General features: G+C 28.2%; 1 protein-coding gene across 5 annotated transcripts in view; it reads left to right on the forward strand.

Annotated features, from left to right (window-relative positions):
* The window catches only part of LOC107451096 (uncharacterized), a 44884-nt gene that overhangs the window by 1618 nt on the left and 15430 nt on the right, over positions 1-27836 (forward strand). For all 5 annotated transcript variants that reach the window (XM_016067083.4, XM_016067081.3, XM_016067084.4 and 2 more), the window contains exons 2-15: positions 1333-1386; positions 2595-2674; positions 5602-5754; positions 8939-9138; positions 10487-10699; positions 11436-11498; positions 11601-11692; positions 12194-12332; positions 17860-18984; positions 20540-21311; positions 22938-23131; positions 25615-25810; positions 26888-27249; positions 27491-27700. In XM_016067083.4, the coding sequence (XP_015922569.1) occupies positions 2659-2674; positions 5602-5754; positions 8939-9138; positions 10487-10699; positions 11436-11498; positions 11601-11692; positions 12194-12332; positions 17860-18984; positions 20540-21311; positions 22938-23131; positions 25615-25810; positions 26888-27249; positions 27491-27700 (3735 nt within the window). In that variant the 5' untranslated portion in view covers positions 1333-1386; positions 2595-2658. The remainder of the gene's footprint in view (positions 1-1332; positions 1387-2594; positions 2675-5601; positions 5755-8938; positions 9139-10486; positions 10700-11435; positions 11499-11600; positions 11693-12193; positions 12333-17859; positions 18985-20539; positions 21312-22937; positions 23132-25614; positions 25811-26887; positions 27250-27490; positions 27701-27836) is intronic.

The following is a 27836-nucleotide window of genomic DNA, read 5'->3' on the forward strand; positions in this document are numbered from 1 at the left end:
ATTAAACGGGACTAAACCATTAAAAAGTATTTCCAAGATATTTTTTTTTAACAATTAATGCTTTAAATTAAAAGTAAAAAAATACACTTTTGTTTCATAAATATGCGAATATGATAACGCAGTACAGTATAATGACTGAAGGTTGCCACCTTCAGTCATTATACTGTAGTGCTACTGGTAACTAAGCTTCTTTCTAATGTTATTTACTTCTATCTAAATGTTATTTTAGCAGTGCCAATAAAAAGTTTCCCCTTTGATAGTCAGTAAATATAAAAATATCATATTTTAGCATTCTTAACATTAATCTCACTGTTTTACAGTATAAAATTTTTAGCATTAATGTTAAGATTTTTTTTTTATTATGAATTTTAATATAAAAGAAGTATGAGATATTTAAGATTGTATTTTTTCTATTGAATAATATTTTAAATAAATAGAATGATCAGGAGTCTGTTATGGGCAAATTTATTACCATTTAGCGGTACCTTCACAAGTTTAACTTTACAAATCACAAATTTAACTTTTGGAAAAACGGAAGTTTCAGAAAATAATTTTAAACTGTTCTCATAGTGAAAATAACTTAAGTTGACATTTTACTATGGACAATGATTTTTATGGATTTTGAAATTTGGATTCAATTATTAGCAAATTTGTTTTGAATATAGAGAAAAATATATAGAAATTTACCAGTTAAATAATTTTTATTAGTAGTGGCAGTTTTTGAAAATATTTTCTTTCTTTGCCTTATGTGTTGATTTTTTAATATATAGTTAATTTTCTCAAATTATGTCTAAATTTTCACAGAATAGGTACCTCTTCAAAAAACCTAGACAGACCTATGATGATGAAAAGGAATTAAATTCATAAATGGGCCACATAAATATGGACTAATAAAATTGTAATGGCATGTTTTAGTAATAAAAATTAGAAAATAAGAAATAAATTGCTCTTTTTATTATTTATTTTAACATAGTGGAGCAATAAATATAATATAACAATGTTCTTATTGATGTAGTGCAGTATTAAGTTATAAATTTTTTTTTAATATCTTAATTCATTTTTATCTAAAAAAGTGACAGGCAACTAAGAAAACCCCTTTGCAGTGCAAAGGCCAAGGTGCAAAGTTTGCACCTTGGTAGTTGGCCCAAACAGTTATCAATATTTCAATGTCTCTTCTGGTCTTTTAGATCAAAATTTTTTTCTCTAAAATTATTTTTCATGCTAGCTTAAAGTTTTTTGCATTTTCCTTTATGTCGTATCTCTTTCAGCTAGAAATGAATCATTATTGTGTATTGCTATATTTTGTAAGCTTATAATTAACAATTTTTGCAGGCTAACTGCTAGAGCTCCTATGTAACAAACATCTGCAATGTAATAATTACTTTGGTAAGTGATTCGTTTATTTCCTTGATACCAGTTTCTATTTTATTGTTTCTAGTTTCTGTTATTGTTTTAAATTTAACTTTGTAATATTTCATTTTAAGTGAGATTGTGTGAATATTTGGTAATTGTTAAAATAGTGTAAATTAGTCAAATTATTTAAATTTGAATATTATTTATTTTTCTCTTTGGTTTAATCTTTATCTTACTCCATACTAAATATTTAATAGTTAATTTTTTCTATTTTTTAATTTCTGTTTTCTGCAAATCTTCAAATTAAATGACATCCTTAGTTTAAGTTTAAGTAAGTCATTTTTTAATGAACTTGCATGTTGCTTTATATCAATTACAAATTATGCAGTTCTAAATTATTGATAAATTTTGAAAATTCAGTGTGCTCTCGTACAATCAAAACCCTGCAGTACCAGTCATTACTACCAATGTTGGCGAGAGAGAAAAAATTAGAAGAAGAGTTGTAGATGCACAACAAATCTGTTCCGCTGTGTCTACATACGCCTACATGCTTACGCATTCGACACACAAAATTTGCCTCGAAATTTCGAAGCTCTAGTTTATATTTCGCTCAGTTTCTTTCCAGAAATTCAACAAAATATGTAAATTTTCTTAACTTTGACTCTAGTGTCGCTATTTTGACTTAAAGTGCCGAAAATGGAAACTTGAAAAATATATATGAAAATTAAAAACTCCGTTAAGAATTTGCAAATTAATTGGGATATAGTAAAAAGTAACTGTTGACAAAATTTTTTCAGTTATTTTGGAAATAAGTTTTTTATTATGTCATTAATTTATTGACAGGGGTCTGTCCAGGCCGAATTTACTACCGTTTAGCGGTACCTTCACAAATTCAACTTTAGGTAAAACGGTAGTTTCACAAATTCAATTTTAGGAAAAACGGTTGTTTCACAAGATACTTTTTCTTAAAAAATTTTTTTGTATCCCTTAAAAAACGATAAAACCATATTTTTGTGTTGATTTTTTAATATAATTTTTAATTTTTCACAAATTATGTCTAAATTTTCACAAAATAGGTACCTTTCAGAAAAACCTAGACAGAACCCTGATTGATTTATTTCATATTTATTGTCATATTTGTTTTGTAAAGTTGAACTTCCAACTCTTAAATAATAAATTTATTATTTAATTCAGTTGAAAATATTTATGTTTTAACTACATTGTTAATTTTGTGTTCATAGGTCTTACATTCAATATACATACCAGTCAATTTCTTCTGTTGAAAACTTTCATAAAACTTTTAAGATGGCAAAGACAATTGGTGAGTGCTTTGTTTTCTCTCAAAATACTGTGTAAAGTAATGTTATAAATAAATTATTTGAAGAATTTCTATAGATCTGAAAATTTTTCTTTTAAGTTCAAATTTTCACTGTATTTTCTTTAAGGAATGTATTTTAATGTTAATATTTTAATCAAAGTTAACTGTTTGTTTTACTATGTAATAGCTAAATACTCATTCTATAATCTATAGCTAAATACTCATCTGCACTGTATTGTGAATAATCAATCTATTATTATTTATCTTCTCTGTACAATTTTATGCAAAACTAAAGTAACCAGTATTTTATGATCATAATTTTATCGGTATTGATAGGTATAAATTATGTAGTTGTATTTTTTAGGTATTGACAGGTATGATATAAAAAGTCATAGTTCCTATTTTCCTTATAACAAATATTTTGTTTTGAATTTTATATGTTTATCTTGATATTCCTGCTTTATGTTTTTGTTCAGAACATCCAAGCTTTTACATATACTATTCTCAGGGTGCATAGCATCTTTTAAAAGTTGTTTGTTTTTGATTTTCGTCTTTTAAAAGCACTCAAAGGTGCTCTTTTTCATTGAGTGTTTTTGAAAAGTGCTTAATTTTCCTTTTTCTGAAATGAGATTTTTTTCTTTACCATGTCGATTTTTGTCATGAATTAGGCAAAAAGTGAGGATTTCACATTGTTCTATTCAACGTTTTGACAATTCATTCAACCACATTCCATTTCAGTATGCTGACAGTCTGTAGCGTATGAAAGTACCAATTATTCTACATGTTTGATGAAATACCTGCGGGTCTGCTCCGAGCTTACTTTTACCTGTACTGAGCTTACTTTTCCTGAAATCGAAACAGAATCTCTCGATTTTTTTTTGTTGCTTTTCACGGGGTACCAACTAAACATTGCCAATTTTTCCGCCTAATAGAAGGAAATTTTATTTCTCATGTTAATTTCATTGTTGACAAATTACGTCTTTTGTCAAATTCACTCTTTTTTTGCGTCATGCCATTCATGTTGACCAATTTCGCCCGTTATTAAAATACACGATAAAAAAGTAAGTAAATAAACAAACTTGTACAAAATCGGAAAACGAACTTATAACCGATTCTGTGCATCTCATAATATAGTTCTACATTATAATGAACAGGAATGAATTGGGACTAACTAAAACTGCTGTATAAATGTAAACATTGTATAAGCGATGCTCTACTGTACTTGTTTTTAGCAAATACAATAACCTGAGCCGTAGCGTTTTAAAGAGTGCTTCTTTTCAGTTTTTGTTTTTTAAAATCCCTTAAAGGTGCTTTTTTTGTTTTTAAAAAGTGCTTAATTTTCCCTTTCTGTAAACAGGGTTGGCTTTTTGCCGGCAGAAACTGGTTTTTGCCATGCCAGTGGCAGAAACTGGTTGTAACCGGCAAAATATGGCAGAAGCTAAAAAAAACTTCTATATTAGTTCAGGTAATTGCTTAATGACATTTTGTTTAAGTAAACTGAAAGATGTAACTGTAACAAACTTTTTAATTCATTGTTTGTAAATATCTATTATTTTGTTTATATTAAATATAAAGAGTGTAGTGCAGTATATCAAATATTTATATTAAATAAAGAATAAAGTAATGTAATAATAAATATAAATACTAAATTTTAGTTTATTATATTAAACTCTGAAATTCAGTAATTATTATCATTTAACTCTTAATGTAACTGAAATAGAGCTACTTTCAAATAGTTTTTTTCTTTTCAAGACATAATTTGCATGGCAACAATCCATTTATTATAACAGTAACAGTTTTAATCTTTGCTGTATGTAAGAGGCAGTGTTTTCATCGCAGAAAAAAAAAAAAAAAATGGGTGAGAAATTCTCACCCTTTCTCAAAAACAGGGTGAGATTTCAAAAAGTTATGTGAGATATCTAAAAAACAAAAAAACGCATAGAGACTTGAAAAAAAAATCATTTCTTTAATTATAATACATTTTTAACATCTTCTAGTTTTTAAAGCATTGTATGTATGTCAATCTCAGTACTTAACTTTTATGTCATTTTCTGAATTTCTGCCATGCCAGTTTTAACCGGTTTCTACCAGTGGTTTTAACCACCTCGGCAGAAACTTGCCAACCTTGTCTGTAGAGGAGATTTTTTTTTTTACCTTGTTGATTTTTGTCGTGTATTATGGAAAAGCATGCTTTTCACTTTGTTCTATTCAACGTTTTCTCAATTCATTCAAGCACTATCCGTTTCGTCGTACCTTTAGTCCATAGTGTATGAAAGCACCCATCATTTTATAGGTTTGATGAAGTACTTGGGAGTCCACATGTGCGTCTACTGAGCAGGGTTCGGTGAGATCATTGCACTCTCAAGTGCAACTCTGTTGCATTTTGCAATATATTCTCTATTTCAGACTTCATTTTCCACCCTCTTAAATCTAACCGAAAAAACTCTTGATCATTTTTTAATGGATAATATATTCAAGAAAAGAGTCCTTTGTCAGAAACTAGTTATTTTATCATGATCCTGTAAAGTCCTTGAAAATTATTTTGCATTTTGTTAATGTACATAGTGCTTAAAAAAATTTTTTAGTGGCTTAAAAAGTACTTAAAAGGTGCTTATTTTTTGTTGAAAGATTTAGCTACACACCCTAAATAACAAACTTTGACTTATGTTTATTAATCACAATGTGTTGCTTCATAGGTATGGCAAGCTGACTTATATAATGAAAAGGAATTTATTAATTTATCTGGCATTAATGTGATTGAGATAGAAAAAAACTTTTGAACTCTTAACTCTGGAGGTTAAAATTTAAAATCTTTTAAATATTGTAAAACTACAACATGGATATTTAAATGTATTTTATTTTTTATTTATTTGGGAATTTAACTGTTTAAGAAGAAACTATGTATATATATTTATATTTTTGAATTACAGACAGCTTGGAGTGTGGAAAGTGTGGTGAGATATTTCATCAACTGGAAGGATTTATCAAACATAAAATGTCTAATTGTACCCCTATTGAGAAACCAATTAAAGCAGAAGATCCTCCAGATAGTGATAAAGATTCTAAGAAATTCTCTAAGCTTGGTATATATTCATCCTTTTAGTTTAGTTCCTATTTTCTAATTTTCTTATTAAAATATTGTTTGTTCATAAAAATTGATAAATTCTTTTATAATAAGTTAATTGATGTTTTAGTCTAAACAAAGCAGGGTTCTCAGTTTTTCTACTGTTTTAATCGTGGATAAAATTGTCATGTCAGAAGCCTAATTAAAAATATATGTTTGTGTAAATATTATCATTCATATTCTAAGTACACTATTGCTGGTTGTGTTTAAGGTCAATTATCTGTGTTCATCAGTTCCACATCAATGTTCACCTGAAGTGTTATTAGAAAGGTGACCTACCCTGCCTGCTCTTTCACTGAGATAAAATGCACCCTCTTTGCCCTTTTTGTAAAAATGCTGTTCCCCATTTTACTTAGGAAAAAAAAATTTTTAATTAGAGAAAAGAGGTTGTAGTAGCAGAAATTAGGAACTTTAGATTACCATAACTAGTAGAAATTATTTTTTGGCGTAGTCTACATAAAATGCTATCTCACATTTATTTGAGTATTTTTAATTCTGTTTTGAAGGGCACTAATCTAGCTAGATATAATTAATATATTTAGTACGATTAGTGCCCTTCGAAAATTTCCCTTGTTTTTAAAAAAGCACTCTGCCCTATTTAATTTTTAGGGAGATTTCTGCAACATTCAATAAAAATTATATACAATGTATATATGCTTTAAATATACATCAATATATACTAACAAAATATCTTATTTATTATACTTTATTGAATAACTTAAATAATTAGATTGGAAAAACTGTTTAGACATTATGATGCTCTCATAGTGGTGTCAGATTAGCAGGATCTGAAATACATGACTCTGACTGAGACTGTTCATGTCTACATGACTGAGACTGTTCATGACTCTGGTCATGATCTCTGACATGTTGACATGATATTGTAATGGTATTTCCAATACTCTAAATCCATACTAATCTTATGCACATATATAAAAGAAACAGATCAAAATTGTAAGTTTAAATTTTGAATAAAATTGCATGAAATATTTAGGTTTTCATTGCATTTAACCAACAAGGACAAAACAAGTGGCTAAAAAATACCTGAGTGCCTCAGTTCCTTTTTTAAGCCTTCTCTTTGACTTAAATAGAAGTTACAATGAAATATTATGTGTTCTACAGTTTCAACATTCTGACCACAAGATCAAAAATTACAATTCATTAAATTATACCTAAACAATTTGAGAATCTGAGTTAATTTAAAATCAAAAAATTTCCTACACTTCAACCGCTAAAAAATAGTTGGAAAAAAGTCCACACAGCTTTTGGTGAAGCTAAGAATTCAGTGTTCCAGTCCAAAAAAGTTTTTTTCCGCAGCTACACGTTTCCAATGTGACAGCGGGACAGACATCAAAAGATCACTACCAAGGCAAGTCGCATAATCGGAAAACTGGTGCGTTCTGTCATTGCCGATATCACCACTATGGTCCCGAACATAATAATGGACTTCAGTAATACCATCAAATCATTATGTTCATATTAACTATTACAAGGCTGATTGTGCTCCGGAAAAATTCCGGATTTTTCGTTAACAGTGATCCGGAAGTTTCCGGAGATCGAAGGTCCAGACGTTTCGAAAAATCATTGATCACAGAAGTTTCCGGAAATCAAATTTTCATAGGTGGAACTTAAAAACACAGTTTATTTTATTTGTTTGTAAGGGTGAGCCAGAGAGATACTTTATAAGCTTATATTCATGATTAATATTAGTTTTTTATCAGTAAATAGTTGTTATCAGTAAATAGTTGTTAAACTCAAGAAAGAAAGACATATTTGTAAATTTTAATTACTTCTCCAGGTATAGGTATGTGTAAATGGTATAGGTATGTTAAATTTTAAATATATTTTAAGTAAACTAAGAAATGTTGAGAAAAAGGAAAAGAAAAACTTGTTTAAATTTTTTCTAATTTTTCAATTTAAACTGTTTTTTTTTTTTAACTCAAGAAATTTTCCAGAATTTCGACTTGGGCTCACAATCACCCCTGCTATTAAAATCTTAGTCCTTTTCTTCTTTTCCTTGATAATGGGATCCAAAGCAAAGCATCTGAACTTGAAGTGTCTAAACTATCCCATAATTAAAATAATAGATATTCAGCAAATCAGGTTATTATAACTGCCAACTCTACTGGATTTTCCAGTAGACTACTAGATTTTGCCAGTTTATCATGGTTTACTGGTTTAATAAAAATTTTCCTGTTTTTTGTACATTTCGGAAAATTCCCTAAAATTGAGTAAGTTTCCTTAAAAAAAATCCCTATTGAAATAGAATTTTGTACAGATAATTGCTTGCTTTAATATTTTAAAAAGTGTCACTAATACATAATAAAGCGAGCCTCATTTATTAAATTCAGTTAACTATCTTCGATGAATTAAATGCCAAATTCAAAAATATGAATAAAAATACTACTTAACATTCCAAGATCATTTAATGTGAAATTATAACTGGAAAATATTATAGTTTTTTCTATTTTGACGACCATAAAGATCCCTAAAATCCCCTATGTGTAAAATATTTAGTATCAGGGATCTGTCCAGGCCAAATTTACTACCGTCTAGTGGTACCTTCAGAAATTCAACTTTAGGAAGCTATTTCTTAAAATTTTATTTTTGTATCCCGTAAGAAGCGATAAATTCATATTTTTACCTTATTTTTGTGTTGATTTTTTAATACAATTTTTAATTTTCACAAATTATGACTAAATTTTCACGAAATAGGTACCTTCCAGAAAACCTTGGCAGAGCCCTGAGTATATTTTGCAAAAATTATGAAAATTATATTATTTCGTAAAATCTACTTGACTTTTTCTTATCCGTGTTGGCAGTTATGCATTATTATTTTGAGTTGAGTTATTTTATTTTGCACTTGATAGAGCTTTTAGAAGTGTTCAGTAATAATATGTTATAAGGATAGCATCTGCCAATTGATTTGATTAGTATTTTCTTTTTGTATTTTCTTTGTAAAATAATTTTCTCTTTAAAAGAGTATAGAAATTTGTATTTTTTACATTGTTTTATAGAATTAGCATCTCTATTTTTGAATTATATATATATATATATATATATATATATATATCGTCGTATTACAATATTTTTCATTTGAGCGAGCTTGAGCAGAAATGACTCATTATTTGTTTTCTTGATAGCTGTGAAGAAATCATCTTTAAGTGAAGTGAGTCTTAAAGGAGTCAGCAAGATGAGTAAAAGCATTGAAAAATTCAAAAAGAATTCGCCGCAGGTATTGAAGCACAAAGTATCAACCTCTACTCCTAAAATGTCTAAATCCAAGATGATGATGGACTCTGATGTGCCCAAGTTAAAAGGTGTAACGGGCTATTTGTGGAAAGTACGTATGATTGTTTTAGTTAATGGTTATGTGATAAGTTTGATTACTCTTTGCAGACAACAAAAACAAAAGTTGGTATTTCAACTAAAGTATTGATATTTATTTTTTAAAATTCTGTCAGGAGTTATGAATGTGTTCTGTATATCATATATCGGTAAGAGGATATGTTTGATAGCTCGAACAAGGTCAAAAAATTCAGGTCTAGTTTTTAAAAAAATATAATTGCCAAAATTTTTTTATTGGGTAAAAAAAACTTGTCACTTTACAAAAATTCAAATCACAATTTGTATTTTTGTGGTTTAAAAATAAAACTATGTAATTTGAATTTACTCTATTTAAAAATCAAACTTTGTGATTTGTAATCTCATGATTTTATATCGCAATTCACGTGATTTAAAAATTACTATTATGATTCGTGTTCATGTTACTTAAAAAATATGCATCAGGATAAATATTCACAAATATACACTTCTAAAACCAAATAACGAGATCTATGTTCACACGATTTAAAAACTATGCAATGGGATTCATATTCATGCCATTTAAATATACACACCCAGATTCATATATATACCATTTTAATCAAACATTGGAATTCATATTCATGCGGTTTAAAAGCAATGTATCAGGGCTCATATTCATACAATTTTAAAATCAAACAGCTTTTTTTTATTCAAGCAATTTAAAAATCACATGTGATTTGTATTCATTGTAATTTTAAAATCAAACAACTTGTTTCGTGCTCACATAGTTTAAAACTCACATGTCACGATTTGTATTTATGTGATGTAAAAATAAATGGGATTCATATTTACACACTTTAAAAATCGCTCATTGTGATTTGTATTCTCATGATTTTATGTCAAACATTGAGATTCATGTTCAGGTAATTTAAAAATCATGCATGTGTTTTCTATTCCTGTAATTTTAAAAGCACACATGAAGTTTGTGATTACATGGTTAATAAGGCACTATTGTGATTCGTTTTCAAATGACTTAAAATTTGTAATATTTACTCAATCTGAAAATCAAACAACGAACAAAATTCATATTCACACAATTTTAAAATCAAACATTATGATTCATATTCCTGTTTCTTATTCATGCTAATTATTTCTAAGAGTTTACAGTACTAACCGATGAATAAAAAAAAAAAAAGTTTTGTATCTAACCTATTTATAACAAGTACATAAGTTTTGTATCTTAACTACTATATCAGTATGAATTTTGAAAGATAAGTTAGAATAATTGTAAAAAAAAACTTAATATTGACAAAATAACCCATGTTAATTTAAGTAAATGCTCAAATTGATATATTCGTGGAAAAATATTTTTATCTTTTCTATAGAAACGTTTAATGCAAGAGAAACTGAAAGAGCAGAAACGGAAAGGAATGATGCATGGTAAGAGAAAGTCTATGTCTCATCATTCTGATGAAGATTCTGACCAAATAATGGACTCTTCAGATAGCGATGATTCTGATGATCGAGACAATGAAAGATGTGGTTTATGCCCAGGGTGCCTTATAGAAGAAGATTGCATGGAATGTCAAATTTGTCTTGTAAGTATCTAATTTTTCTTATTTTGTGACTAATTTCTTTTTTAAATTATAAACATTCTAAAAATAAAAGTTGTTTGTTAGAGGGTGATTCATTGTTAATCCTTATTATTAATTCTACAACTATTTCATTACTTAGACAAATAAATACACGAAATTTTAGTGTTCAAAAATCTAGAACTTTAGTTATTATTAATCAATTATTCATAGTCAATTATCAAATCAAAAATCTAGAATCTGGAACCTACCTACTTTAATTTTTCGAATCCAAAATATTTATACTTTTTTTGATTCTTTAAATCACATAATAGAATCTTGCGTTTTTTTTTTTTTTTTTTTTTTTTTTTTTTTTTTTNTTTTCTGCATTTTGTTTTTTTTTGATAATAAAAAAACTTAAGTTGCAATTATTGCATATTTTATTTTCCAGTATAAATACACAATTTTAATTTCCCTTAAGGTTTGATATATTATACGTAGATATGTGATTCTCAGACTAGATTGAAGAAATTGTGCTGTTTTGAGTTTTTGTATGTTGCATCTTTATTGCAAAAAGTACGATTAAAAAGGATGCAACTAAAAATAAGATTTTTTTTTTAAATATAAAGGAAAATTCTTTCACTTTATTTTGAAATTTTTTTTTTCATGTTGCTAAAAGATTTTCTTATTATGCTTGTGACTTATAATTGCATAAAATAAAATGTTTTTTTTTTTTTTTAAATGAAACTTCGTTTTATTTTAGAAAAAAATGGAATATCCCGATATTGAAGCAGTCTGTTTAATGAGGGAGTGCACTGCTGAAACTGTAAGTAATTTTTTTTATTCATGTAATGTCATTAACTTATTGAGACTTCATATTGTAAGTTATTTTAAAAACTCATAAAATCTGTTTTTTGTTTTGTTTTAGGAAGAAGAAGTTTACAAAGTAGAAAAGATTCTTGCCAAACGTTTCCGTCATGGACGTTATGAATACTTAATAAAATGGAAAGGTTACCCGAAGTATGTTAGTCTTGAGTTATTAGAATTGTTATTTTGTACTAATTTTATGGGATTTTTTTTGTTTATAAGGCTATGAGTATTTGTCTCAATAGTAATAGAAAATAAAAATAATTTTAGTTTATATGTAGCAAATTTTTCTCTTTATTTTTTAAATTTAAGTTCTGTGTTCTAAGACTGAAATGTGCTTGACTGATGTAATTTTCTGCTTAGTATCTTACTAGTATATAATTTTGGCTTTGAATGTAATGTACTTTATATGCTAAAGTTATTTAGGAATTAAGAAGGTTATATGCATATGTCGTGCTCTTGAATGCATCTAATTTCAACAAAATCATTTTATAGCATTTTTAAATATTTTTTGTAATGAACAGGGTTGGTTCATCACAATTTATTTGTTGATTTGCCTGGTAAATATAAAAAAAAATCATGCATTTTGTTGAGTTTGGTAATGAATGTCATATGAGTTATATTTATTTTAATAAACTTATTTTTGGATTTTAGCTCGGACAATACTTGGGAACCAAAAGAAAATATTCTTAGTCGTCGTTTGCTGGAAGAATTTGAGGAGAAGTACGATAGGTTAACAAAGCGAAAACCAGTAATTCCATTTGCTAGAAAGAAACGAAAGTATTATTATACTGTGAGTAATAACTTTGTTTTTTTAAATGTTTCTTTGTCTAATATACTGCTCTGTGTATAATTTGAAATGCTGGCAATTATTAAATTATTGCATCTTTTTTAATGTAATGTTTATGTACTTCATATTTTTTCACATCTTATTGGATTCTTTTCATGTTTATTATTTTTATGTTCATTCAAATTTTGCAAAGAATCTTAAAATTTAATTTTTCTTTTTGTGTTATTTAATTGTAAAAAGAAAGCTCATAAATTATGATATATTTTTTGGAATAAAGCGAGTGTTTCAGTATGTCTGTTTCAAAAAAATTAAACAACTAAATAAAAGTTGATATTTATGTTAAGAATTTTATATTATGTGGGTAATGTAGAGAATTTTAAGCATAACTGAAAATTTAATATTAAAAATTATGTAACCAGTTAAAGAAAATCAGACAAATTTGATAATATAAGCATTATGTATCAATACATTTAAGTAAAATGTATTTTAAAACAGTCAAAAAGGTTATCTTTTGTGTAATACTGTTCAAAATTCTGTGAGACCTTTAATATCTTTACTTTTAAGACCTTTTACTGAACAAAATTATTTTCCTTTTCTGCATTTTGTTTCTCAAATGTGTATAGGTGTAGGGCAGGGGTCGCCAAACTTTTTTGATCATCGACCCCTATATAATTTTTCGAAGTCTCCATCGACCCCCACAAAATTAATTTTCCATTAATTAAAATAAAACTCTATTCGATACTGAGTTTGTACATTTATTTTATGATTTTAAACATTTATTAAAGTAATAGTACATTGTGTAACAATAGTTTTATGAAAAATAAATTAATATTGAAATTTAAATACCTTATTATTAAATAATAAGTAACTATGCATAAGTAGATATATTAAGTAAAGTAACTAAGGTGCTTCTTGATTAATGAGATGGGTGTGCCTGGTGTTTTTTTTTGCAAGGTTCGCTATATTGGTTTCAAAATTGGTCAATTTTAATTTTCGTCAAAATTGGTCAATTTTGTAATTTTCTTAAAAAAAAAAATACAAAGTGTGCTATAGTTTTGTCGCGGCTGTACTAATCCATATTATTAATGCTTACCTTCTTTTTTGTGCATTGATTATTAAAATTGATATCTAAACCAAACGAATGGCTTTATCGAAACAATAACTAATTATCCAAAACTATAAAAGTTTTAATAATGACACTGCAAATATTCAACACAGTTTTCAAAGATAGCTGAAACTGCATATGATATTTGCATTTGTAACGTCAATGCTCGTCACTCGGGACATTAGGACAAACGCACATATGCATATGACTCATAAACTGCCCAGAGTTCGTGCCACTGCGCGGTGGTACGTAAATACTTGTTTCACTCCAATAGATATACGTTTATTAATTTATGTTTTATAAAGAAACTGATATTGAGTCAATTATAAAAAAAATTCACAAATTTTACATACTTAATTAGGTATGTGTGATTTGCGTATTGAGAACTGTTTTTTTTCTCGACCCACAATCGACCCTTCCGATTCGGATCGACCCCCATTCGCCCCCCTGTCTCAGATCGACCCCCGCTTTTGTTAAATAGACCCCTGGGGTCTATATAGACCACTTTGGCGACCTCTGGTGTAGGGTATAAATCATAAATTTCTAATTCCAATACTTTTCGGATCTTTTTAATTTGTGTGTTCTCATGCCTGTTTAAAAAATTGAGGCTAGAAAACTTGAATTACTATTAAATTTTAAGTTAACATATCGCGTCTTTATGTACTAAAAATGTTATGATCTAAACAACTACTCCCATTTTTTTTTTTTTTTTTTTTTTTTTTTNTTTTTTTTTTTTTTTTTGAATTTCTAATATAATATATTATTTATACATTATAACAGAATTTCTATTGATTATCAAATTATCAGAAATCAAATTATAATTTTGAAATTATGTTATTAAATTTGCATTTGATGTTCTAGGTTTTTTTCTAATAATAATTAATTCTATCCATATTACAATGCTTTTAATTTTTATAAAATCCTTTATAAAAAGCTAAAAGAAACATATTTTTCACTGTATTACTTCTTAATAATGTAATTTCTAATATATGTAAGAATGTTTATGTTTAAATCTGAAATTAACTTTTATTAATTTTACTCTAATCTTTTGAAAATTAGCTAACCTGATGGAGAAAAAAATATTCACTTTGAAAATAAGTGTTACTAAAACAAATATTTTTTAAATGATATAAATGTAAATCCCACCTCATAAATATTTTATTTGAATATGTTTTTTTTAAAAAATTATGTGATAATGTCTTTATTTGTAATAACTTTACCTTTACTGGAGAAGAAAATTAAATGTTACAATTAGGAAATATTATTTCTTTTGCATGCAATGGCGACGGCAGAATAATATAAAAGGGGGTGCAATCCTCTAACAAACTACTCCCCCAAAGAAAAAAAATTAAAATATTCTGTTATTACATTTTGTTTTGTTATGACACATACTTTCATCTGTTAATTTTTTTCAAGATACATTTCTTCATTGTTAACAAGATATTAAAAAAAAATTACGAATTTCTTGTACTTTCAAATTTTGCCACGAGAGACTGTATTGATGGCGCTGGCATAGCTACTGACTTTGAAACACAAATAACTACAAACAGGAGTTTCGTATATTAACTTGTTTGTGCACACTTATCATTGGTATTTATTGTTTTGATGAGGTTTTACAGTTGTGAGAAGTCAGTTTGTGTTATACACCTTTGTTAAACTAAATAACTAATAGAAAATATAATATTATTTATATTTTATTAAATGAAATTTAAAAATATAGCTAGATATCTGCCAAGTTTGTGCATGCTCAGTGTGCGTAAGAAAATAATCAAAGATGACTGAAAAGTTATAAACAGATTTGGACAGCTTTGACGATTAAAATTCTTGTTTTATTAAACGATTTTTTAATTGTTAAACAAGGCGACTACAATTCTTGTTTGATTAAACAATTTTTTAATTGTTAATCAATAATTACTTAATTATTTGTTTTTGAATAAAAATAATTTTAATAAATTTTTTTTATAACAAAATTGTTTTTCTGTATCTTTTTAATTGATTTAAAAAAAAGCCAGGGGGGGTGCAAGTGCACCCTCTTGCACCCCCTTGTTTGCATGATTCAATTTTCAGGCCTTGTACTCTTGGCACAAATACTTTCTGCTCACATAAGAAGTTGTAAAACCAACCAAGAATAAGATTTGCTAACTTGAAGTTTCACTTAGTGTGAATGTTTGGATCATGCAGCATTGTACTGTCTACATCTATCTCATTAGATTTAAGAAATGTAAACTGCAAATAATAAGGTTGCCTATTGAGCTGAACAAGAAAGAAATATTCTTGTGACAAATAGCAACAACATTTCTGTTCTGAAGTTAAATTAATAGTTTTAAAAACTATAATGTTTTTATTGCTTTTATCTCTATATAAGTTGACTAGTTTCATGTTAGAGAAGTCTTAGTAATGAAATTTTCTGAGTCAAGCTGCATTGTACTGTCTTCACCTATTGTGTTAGGCTGTAGAAATTAATGCAGCTATATTACAAACTGTTAACTGAGCAAGAGAAAGCTTATTGTGTTTCTTGCTCCAAAGAAGGTTAACAATTCTGTTCATGTATTACAAAAGTAGAAGATATTTTTAAGTTTCTTCTTACAACAACTATAATATTTTTTTTAAAAAATTATGGATATTTTTTATGTTTACGAAAAGACAATGGTCAGTTAAGCTAATTTTCCTCTAACTTTATATTTTATGTTTCCATTGTTAATGTTTTCCTTTGGCTGCAATGTGCTTATCTACACCTATTTTGTTAAATTGTAGAAATGAATGCAGCTATAATAAAATACTGTTTACTGAGCAAGAAAAACTTAATGTGTTTCTTGTTCCAAATAGCAGCAAAAATTCCAATTTAGTATTCTTTTTTCAAGAAATTAAAAAAAATTTATTTTAAAGAAATGGATAAATAGTTTCTTTTCTTTTTTTATATCCATAAAAAAGAAGCCATTGTGTTAGTGTTAAGCTAATTTCCATGCAATCTAATTTTTAATGTTTTCTATGTTAGTGTTGATGAGATTGCATTGTACTGCCTATTACATTAGTAGATAAGATAACAGCTATATTAAAGTGCTGCCAATTAGAGTTTATATCTTCAATTAATGGGTGGAAATGTTGAGCAGGCTAGGCTAATTTGCTTCATTGAACTTAAAATTGCAAAGATCTGCACTTCAATACAAATTTAGTAAACTCATATTTTGAACAGTCAATTGTATTATTATTCATTGGAAGTGCATAGCTGCCAACTGTTCAGAATTTTTCAGATTTGTTTCTAATTTTTAAATCAAATCTGTAATTTTTATAAAAAATCTGAATTTTTGTGAAATTGCAGTATTTTTGCTTTTAAACTAATCCCTTGTTCTAATCGCCCCAAGCGCGCTTCCTGTGATTATTTCGCAGAAGTAATTTTTAGTAGCTTTTTCTTAGAAAATACTGTTACAATAGCTGTTGCTGATCATTTCGCTAAATTGAATCTTAAATAACTATTATTACTTTTTGAAAAATGTATTTTAGTATTTAAGCACTTACATCAGAAATATTTGTTAATGATACAAATTATTATTTACCAGTGTTTTTTAATTTGGAGAAGAAGAAATATATATTAATAGGTAATGGTTGTTTTGAAATTATTATACCGGTATTCCTAATTATAAAAGAATATTAATATTATAAATTTCCCACAAAAGATGGAGTTTATAGTTTTGTTTTACTAATTTACATAAGTTTTACTAATTTAATGATATTTCTATTAATGTTATTATTTAATAGTAAAATTTTTGTCTTACTCTCGTGATTGGTGCGTAAATTTTTTTGCATGTAGCGTTTCTAATTTTTTATTCCTAAGGTTGGCAGCCATGGAAGTGTCTTTTTCCTGATTAGAAGCAAAGCATTGACAAAAACCTTTGTACATTATCAGAACAGGGAAAATGCAGGGAATTTTGATTTTTTCTTTACAAATTGGGAAAATGCAGGGAAATTTGTTTCTTATTTTTGTCTTTTAAAAAATGGTGACCACTCAAAGTGTAATCTATGGGATATTTAACCACAATATTTCTGCTATACTTAACTATTTCATTTACTGTAGCATTATTTAAGTATGTTCAACTGTTCTTTTAGCAATTAAAACTGATAAATACTGTTAGCCTAATATATCTCACACAAGATCACAGTAATTGCTGTTTCCTCTTAATATATTGTGTATAATATGTACAGGGAAAGCATAGGGAATTTTTTTTTCCAGATTTGAGTGGCAACCCTGATTATGAAATGCTTCCAAGAGAACAACAAAAATATTAGTAGAATCATTCAGATTGTGCTGCTTAAGTTTTTATATGTTGACTATTTATGTATATTGTTATATTGATTGCTAGGTTTTATATTATTTATAAAAATATCAATTTAAGTCCTATATTTTTTGAAATGTAATGTTTATTCTAGGAATCTAGCGATTCCAGTCAAGATGAGCTTCGAGCCTCCAGAATGTTTTCACCTGCGTCTCCCATGGATTCTAAGCGAGGACGCTCCAGCAAGAATGCAGCAATGAATTTCATCAAAACTGTTTGTTTGAAAGGGAGGAGGCCTAGTCCTGATTTAATTGATCTTCCAATGTCAATGATGGATTCAGATTCATCTAGATCTCCATCACCCGAACCACCCGCTAAGAAAAAAGTCATAATTGAAGTTCCTGACCCAAAAGAAGCAGGAAAATACATCAGAGTTAAAGGAGAAGCTAGAAAAATTAGATTTTTAAAGGATTGCGATCTGAATCCAATTGTGGAGTTGGGAGAAAAAGTACCCACGAAGGAAGAAGATATCCAAGCTTTAGTTTTTGAAGATATCATCAATAGAAGGATATCTAAATTGAAAGACAAGGAAATTAAAGTTTCCAAAATTCCCGAAACCAAAGTTAAGCCAACTGGTTTACAGAGGCCGAAAAGTAATGAATCTGATAAGTTTATTCCCAAAGTTGTCACTCCCATAAAGACTTCTACCCCTATTCTAAAATTACCACAAAAAACATTGGAAGATTCTCAGCGAAAAAGACTTACATATCAGGATAAAATTGACACTTTGAAAACTAGCGACGTCAATTCTGATTATGACATCGATATGTCTTATGACGATCCGGATGATCCTGACGATGCCTTGATTGAAGGCGAGTCCAAAACTTTAGCAGAATTGAGAGAAAGTTTTCTCAAAAAGAGTATGAAAAAAACTGAACCAGAGCAAAAGCCCAGGCCTAAACCAGTTGAACCTGTTCCAAAAGCAGGTGCACGAAAAAATTTTCAACGAGCTGTGAATGCTAAAAGCACACCTCCTGTGACACCAAAATCTACTGTGACTCAGCCTCGTGTTACTTCTAGCTCATTTACTGGCTCAAAGGGGTCACCTATTGGGGGAACAACTGCTAATGAGAGAGTGTTTGTAGTTATGCCTGATGGTAGTATGGTTGAAGTAAGTCATGCAGCGACCACAGACAGTAGTACTCCAGGGACAAAAGCAATTTCTACTCCAGTTCAAAAGAAAGCACCCATGAAGGATGTGAAATCAACCAAAAAACTTGTAAGATTTTATTTTTTTCATTTCTCATAACATGAGGTGAGTTATAGAAAAAAAGTTATTTGAATATCGGGGTATTTGAAAAACACATGAAAATCAATATTAATAGTTGTCGCAAATACAATTGAAACACCTCATAGGTTTACTATACTGTTGGTGTAAGTCTCGTTCGACAAAAAGTAATTATTGAAATGCAGAAATACCGGAATTTTAAAATAAACCATTTGGAAATCAGTAGCACTAGCATAAAAGATAGAAAAGTCAAAGAAATGATTAAATCGCCAAATTAAAACTAAATAATCAAATGTGCAATATGAATTTCGTGTATATAAATAAATTTAATATTGTTTAAAAATAATTAAATCATCAAATAAATAATCAACTGTGCGATATGAATTTAGTGTGCAATAAAATTGTATAAAAAATATCAATTCAATAAAAAATTTGCAAATTCATAGGAATAATTGTAAAAAAAGGTAAAAATAACGAGTGAAACATTGCATGGATATCATCGCAAATCGAACATGTTAAAGACTGATATGAACATGTTAAAGTCTCAATTACGCGATTCAAACTTAACGTGCCTAATGAAAAGTCCTTTTGCAAGAGCTCTGTAACGTTCTGAGCCAATGTTGCTGCGATTCTGCCAGGGAGATGAATTTCTATAATATATTTTAAAATATACCTATAAAATATTTCAGATTTATAAATATTTCAGATTTATAAATACTTCAATTTTCATTTATTAATTAAAAATAAATAGAAGGAAGGAAGAAAATCACACTTTATATAATAAAAGTCAATTTGAATTTATCTTTTTTTTAAAATTGTGTATGAAGACTTCTATTTGCAATATCAAAAGAAAAAAAAAAGTGGTTTTGAGAATTGTGTCTAAGAATTAGGAATAGATAGAAATTCATTACCCTCATGTTCATTGTTAATAAAAAAAAGTATTACATTTTCAGTACCTTTATTTGCATTTCAGAATATTTATGAATTTGTTTAAAAGATTTATAACACAGTAATTTTTGAAGAATAAATATTTAAACTATAAAAACAGGGTTCCCATGGGTCAGGGAAAACCTTGAATCGTTAGGGAATTTTATTTTAATTCTAAAAAATCAGGGAAAGTTGCAATTTTTTTACAAAAACCTGGAATATGCCTGTATAATACCTGGAATATAACCTGTCTTAAAATTGTTAGTAACAGTAATTAATTATTGATATTCGAGTTAAATAATTCTAGCATCTATTACAATTATTTGTTGTAAAAATTTCACATTTTAGTCAAACTTCCTCATATAATTTTTTTTACGCAGAAAATCAAATATTTCACATTACAAATAAAATAATAAAAGTTTTCTGATGAATATATGGTCTCAATTTTCATTGAAATTTACCCGGCATACCTGGAAAATTCTGGGAATTTTTCTTCTTCTTAAACTGAGTGGGAACCCAGTAAAAATAAATTCAGTTTTTTCAACTATCTAGTGTTAAAATGCTTTGCAAATTTTGAAATCAAAAGATCCTGGTTTATCTGTGGTTGTTTTTATTCTAGCCTCAGAAGAAGCAACTAGGCTCTGATGCAAATGATAATGATGACAACAAGTATTTGAAATTGCCTAATATGCTTCAAATGGTCCAGAGTGAATTGCCTCTAACAGAAGCTGAAAACAACAGCAAATTGATAGGAATGTTCTTATTTCGGCAAGTCATCTCCCCCAATGATACTGTTCAAAAATGCTTGCTCTGTCCCTCCAAAGCAAACTTCCGCCACGTCCTCGAACTCGAAAAACATTATTCCAACATTCACGAACTGGCGTCTCAAACATTCAAGGCTGAATTCAGTGAAAATATTGTTTTCGTTTGCGTACCCCCTGACGTGACAGAACAAACGACCCTCAATTCCAACTGCAGATTTTGCGAAGTGACTCTGAAGAACTTAGCCGAAGTTCGGTCGCATTACCCGGTTGCGCACAACAAGGTTGTGCGTTTGGTGCAAGAGAAGCAAGTTGTCGAACTTAGCAAGTCCCTCTTCTGCAGTATCTGTTCCGAGCAGTCTGACTCTTTCGAAAAGCATCACGCTCACATGAAAAGTGTACATAGAATGCACACCCTGGTTTGCAATTTTTGTAAATTCATTACCTCGCGAGCCAATAGGCTCCGGCAACACATAAAAACGACTCATCCTACCAACACTACTGTCTCTCCAGATAGCATTGGAGCAAAGGGGTCCAAGATAAAGTTGAAATGTCCCGTGTGTCAGCTGTTCATTAATGGAAAAGTCAATTTGGATCAACATATATTGCTGTCTCATTCAGTACAAACAGGTTAGTTTAAATATTTTTTTGACTAATTGGTAAAATTAAATACAATTATTTGAATAATTTAAACTTGGCTTATGATTATTTTATTTTTTAAAATTTAACCTCTCGAGATCAATTTTGAAAATTAAATTTTTTCACCTTCAATACTGTTGCTTACTACAGGCTTGATTGGCTGGATATAACCAATTTAGTTTAAACAGCTTTTAAAACCAATTAGTTACATGCTTGCTAACAGTCGATGCATAAATGGAAATAAGCTGTTTTTCTAAATTTTATTTTTCTAGTTTAATTTCTGACTTATTTGTCTGTTAAGTATGTAAACTAATTTATATTGCTTATATTCATTGGTATTTAATGCTTATTTGCATGTTAATTGCATTTTGGTATTTACCGCTTATTTGCATGTTAAGCTGTAATATATTAAACAAGCTTATTTAAAATCTAGTTATTATACTGTTTTACAATATTTGCATATTTATTAAACAGAAGTGAATTTTTTTGAATTATTTATTCAAAATATTAATCAATCAATAGTTAAAAAAGAGGTCTGTGAAATTCTTTTTAATGATATCGTTATTTTTAATTTGGGGCATAAAATATTATTTAACGTTTTGTTTTAAATGAACCAACAAAAAAAAAAACTTTTTTCCAACCCTGGTTTATTAGCATATTGTATGCATACTGCTTATGTGTTTTGCGTTTTTATAAAATGATTACAATGTTATAATTTTTTATTGTATCAAGTAAATATCTTTGAAATTTTATAATTTAAAAATTTTGTAATGACCTCTTGTATTTTATAAGTTTGTAATAATGTATAATTTTAATATTTTCAATTGAATTCCTCCTTTCTTAGTTGTTGAAATCTTGTGTCATATCTTAGTGCAAGGGTAATTGTTTTATTTTATTTCCCCATAGTTCCAATTTCGGAATTTTTAAGGAATGTGATTTTTATTTTTTTAAATGGAAAAAAAGACACTTAGAAAAAGAAAAAATGCCATATTGTAAGGCCTAGTTGGAACAATAATAGTGGTTCTCCAAATTAAGGTTATCTCAAAGTTAAAAGGACGATAACAAAAATTTTAAGGTAGCGAGTTTTTGAGATAACTAGTTCAGAACTAAATATGTTCTAAAAAGTAGAAAAATGTATTTTAAAATATTACTCTAAAAAGTTAAATCATGATACATAAGAATAACTACCGTTAAATGAGTTTGTAATGATAGTTGAATATAAGTCTAAATAGGTACAACAATAATTATCTTACTTTTAAAAGTAAGACAAAAATAGTTATGTATCAAATAGAAAAGAATTAGTGTACAAAAATTTTTATTAAAAAAAATCGTTGTAACAAGGTTTTGAAAAGAAACTCTTTGACATAGGAATTAACATTAGGTGGATATATAATGCCAAAGGGAAAAATGTTTTTTTGACATCACCAAAGTTTTCAAGATATTGAGAGTATACTGTATATTAAATCCTGTATCAAGATTTATGTAAATTCTATGTTGATAGGTTTTGTAAATATTTTTTACAATTATAATTTTAAAAATATTAAGTAATAGAAATTTATTACTTTGACTGTTCTGTTAATCTGTTCTTATTATCCATATAATCTGTTCCCATTTCAGGCCCTGAAACTTGGTCTTGTGCGAAATGTCTGCGACCTTGTAGTTCTGCTAGAGATTTTACTGTTCATGTTTTCACATGTGCTACTAACAGATATGACAATGCTCCATATAAGCCAGCTTTTGTAAAGCAGACTTCATGTGTTTATAAATGCAATCAATGTGCTGCCACCTTCATTTCTGAAAATCTTATCTTGGTGAGTTATAAAAAAATTTGTTATCTTAAATGTATTTTATTTATTGATATCTTACAGAGTGTAAATAATGTGTAAGGGTAAATGAAAACAGCAACATAACTTCCCCAGCTATAAAATAACTTGGGCCCTAATTGAACCAACATTCACGAATCTTGACTTATTTAGGGCTCAAAGAGCTGAAATTTTTCCGATATGGGCCCTATATAGAATAATCAGATGCACCCGATACTTTACTGCCACTTTACAACCAATATCGGCCCTATATATAAATTTCAGATTCACCCGATATTTTATTATCATTATTCATCCAATATTTACCCTACATTGGCCAGATATAGGCTGATATTGATATGGTATGGTACCAATATTTAAAAATCTAGATTTCCCATATTGTCTCTTGGAACATGTTCACATAAGACCCATACGGAGCCCAACTGGGGCAAAAGTATAATTGTTGCTAGAGTTATGATCTAAAAAATCAGTTTTTCACTTACTAATGAACGATCTTAATAGTTCAAATGATAATGTGTCTTGCTATCTAATGGCTAATATGCTATCTTAATGGTAATCAATTAGTGCAGATATTTCACTTTACAATATCAGACACAAAAGCGTCATTCTCTGAATAAATATGCCTTTTTTTTCTTTTTCTTTCTTTTTATTTATTTTTTTTATTTTATTATTATTATCGATGTAATCTGATAACATTCAAATGCAATCTTTAACTAATGATTTGGTCACTACAGCAGTCAAAATTTTGGAGCCCTTGATGTTATTTTCATTTTTTTTTTTTTTTTTTTTTTTTTTTTTTTTTTTTTTGTTACTGCATGCCTTAACATATTAAAGCAATAATGTTTTTAATTTTTCATCCTTCAAAAACTATTTGAATGATCAAATTCAAATGTCCTCCAAATTTTTTCTTAATAATAATGTGTAAAAATTTTCATACCTTTTAATTCAAAAATTAATTTGTCCGGTGTATTAAGGAAATAATAGTTTATCTTTTGTGTATGTTAGCAGTAATAATTTGTCACAAAAATATTATTTTTTTGGAGGATTTCCTGTGGATTAATGTTATAAACAATTGTGCGCAAAAAGTTTATTATTCTCTTAAAATGTTTAAGCTTTATGGCAAAATATGCTAAAAGTAAAAATTACATTAAGTGATCTATTTCAGTCTGTTAAAACTACTTGTTGACCATATGGCTATACCACATATTTTGAGGGTCAAGATTTCAAATCAATTGAAAAATATTCAGAGGAGGAATCATTATTTTTGTTGTTGTCTGAATTTCTAACTTAAGTCCACACTAATAATCCACACATAAGTCTTATGAACTATTAATATCCTCATAATAATAGTGTAATCTGCCCATTTGCTCAAAAATTATTTTTCTTATAACAATAATAATAATATTAAATTTGAATTTGTGCACTATGCAGTGTGCGAAATAAAAACTGACCACCCTAATTAAGTTTTGATTTAATAATCGAATATTCAAGTTCTAGGACTGAATCTTAATAGTATGAGATGACCTGAAATATGCTAAATAATTAGTGCAGACGATATTTTAAGTTACAAAATCAGACACAAAAATGCACTTTCTCTAAATAAACATATCTTTTTTCAACAGACGCGGATTTCTGATCCCCAAAATATTGGGGGTAGCCGCAATCTGGCAAATATAGTTACCATGTTTGGTCAGGAGAGCAATCCAAAGTTTGAATTTCATTATGTTAAGTTTTTTTTTGCGTATTTCAACAGGATTGCATATTTTAACGAAATTTTTTTGACCAAAATGGAAACAATTTGCACATAATTATAAAATTTGTATATCCGAAAATAATTCCTTGCGAAATATTACTTTTAGTAAATATTTTATTTAATAACAGTTGAGAAATGTATGAATTGTAAGGTATGCAATTTTTTACATAATTTTAAGGATTGTAATTTTAAATTTAAATGAAATCCATCAATTAGTTCATGAGAAATTGAATTTTACGTAAGTCCTATTTTCAAAATTCGACATCTCAGGAAATTGGCCTGATTTCATTCATGTTTTGTATTTTGAAATTGCAAATTTTAAAATGATGTAAAAAAATGTATACCTTAAGGTTCAAAAAACCGATTGTTATTAAGTAAAATAATAAATGTTATATTTTGTATAGAATTACCTGGGGATCAACAAATGTTATAATTGAGTGCAATAATTATTCAATTTGCTTAAAAAGTTCTTGAGATATAAAGTATGCAAAAAGTAAAATTAAGATTTCCAATTAACATTTGGTGGTGGGGTCCAAGCTTTGGACAAACTAATAGGGACCTTATATCCCAGATCGTGACTACCCTCGATATTTTGGGGGTCTGAAAAAAAAGATCATGTTCATGTGTTAAATCATGTATTGTGATTCAAATCTTTTAAGATCGCTTTGTAACATGATACCTTGCCATTTTCTAAATGTGTTGTAAATTTATCTTTCAGCAACATTTGGTCGATTCTAAACACACTGAACATTATGAAGTAGTGCGAAATGTTCCAACAAGTGGACCCCCAGAGACGTGCTTTTTGTGTGAAGAAAGTTTTGTTCATTCTGAAATGTGCAAAAAGCATTATTTGCATACTCACATGGTTTGGTCCGAAAAGACTCCTATTAAGCACAATGATAGCAACAATGCAAGTGAGTATTTTTATTGTAATCACACTATATATGGTGCGCAGCGTTTTTAAAAAGTGCCTAAAGGTGCTTATTTCCGATTTTTGTTTTTAAAAGCCCTTAAAGGTGCATTTTTCATGAGGTGTGTTTAAAATGTGCTTTATTTTCCCTTTTTGAAAATGAGATTTTTTTTCTTTATCGTGTCGTTTTTTGCTGTGTATTATGCAAAAGCATGATTTTTGCATTGTTCTATTCTACATTTTTACAATTCATTCACCCGCAACCCATTTGGACGTACAGTCAGTTTGTAACGTATGATAACACCGATCATGTTACATGTTCGATGAAATGCTTGGGAGTGACTATTGAGCTAATCAGTTTAATATTAAATTAATATAAAAAAATTGTTATTCATTCTGGCAGCGATAATTGTGCTCCGGAAAAATCCGTATTTCCAGATTTTTTGCTAACTCCAATCCGGAAGTTTCCGGAAACCCAAGGTCCAGATGTTTCAAAAATTCATCAATCACATTTATGTATATTTTATTTAGAAATATTAGAACTAGAATTTATACTTGACATCTTTTTCATTTGTAAATATTTTTTCTGGTAGAATAATAAATGTGACTAGACATAAAAGTAAACTTATGCATAATAATTCATTTAAATTATGCTGCGTATAATTTATTTAGAATTTCATGTTTTGATAATATCAATGATTTCTATTATAAAGACAAAAATTTTTTGAAATGCGTCATTAATGATTTTACTCAAGAAATTTTCAGGATTTTTTAGTTGGGCTAACAATCACCCCCTTTTCTAGTATTTAATCTCATTTCTTAAACTATATTCGGTATATGATAAATAAAATTTTTAAGTTTTGTCAAAGTAATTTAATTATCTTTATTTTGATTGTTAACATATAAGAAATATATGAATAACTTAATATATATACAAGAATAAAAATGACTTTTGATGCACTTTTTTAAGTTAAGACACCTAAGTTGTCCCCTAAAGTAATATGCCTTAAGTGGACAATTTACACAGTTTAACAAATAATGAATATTGTTGTTTTATTTTGTTTGTTTGATGTTTTTACAGGTGATGTCATTTCGTGTAAATTAAAAATGGAAGAAATTCCTGATAAGGAAGAATTGAATCAGCTTAAGTTTGCATCTAAGATTGGAAATTACTGTCATATTTGTGACACTGTCATCTCCAGCTATTCTCTTTATTATCTGCATATGCAAGATCTGCATTCCTCTGAGAAGTGTTTCCAGTGTATAATTACATCTTGTGGTAAAACTTTCACAAGTCCTACCGAATTCAAAAAGCACATCAGGTTACATCCTCAAAACTTTGCTTACAACTGTAGCATTTGCGATGCTACATTTGTGAATGAAGAAGAATTGAAAGAGCACAATGTTTCAGTCGAGCATGGTAGTCAATATATGAAAATGCATGTAAGTGGATTTATTTCTATAAATTTGTTTCATATTGCTGTTTTATTTCATAATCAACTTCTGTTTTTAATTATTAACTTCAGTGTTTACTTTAGAAATGCAATTCTGGTAAACTTCTATTCAAGGTGGCAAAAAACCCACCAACCCAGTAAAACCCTACATAAAGTGGGTTTTACAGCATTAAATTGTCATTAATGATGAACAAATTTTTTCCTCTTTATTAAACATGAACATTTTTCAGGAAAAATGCCGACCAAGTGGTATTGAAGCTAGAAATCACCAATGCAAGATTTGTCAAACCTGGTTCGGTTTACGGCATTATCTTGTGCAGCATATGGAGAATGATTCACATGACTACAAGTGTCAAAAGTGTGGTTTACAGTTCTTGCAACCCGGTTCTAGAAGATTACACATTCAACAAATGCATACTGATATTGCAACAGTGTGTGAGGTATGTTGTTGAAATTCTTTTTTTTATATAGTCTAATATTGTTCCCCGTAGCAGAATTTTTTCGAACTATCTGCGACAAAACTCTAGCACTAATATCTTTCTGCAAGATGCTTTTAATAATAACAAACATATATGT

The sequence above is a fragment of the Parasteatoda tepidariorum genome, chromosome 5, assembly GCF_043381705.1.
Source record: "Parasteatoda tepidariorum isolate YZ-2023 chromosome 5, CAS_Ptep_4.0, whole genome shotgun sequence".
Classification (NCBI taxonomy): domain Eukaryota; kingdom Metazoa; phylum Arthropoda; class Arachnida; order Araneae; family Theridiidae; genus Parasteatoda; species Parasteatoda tepidariorum.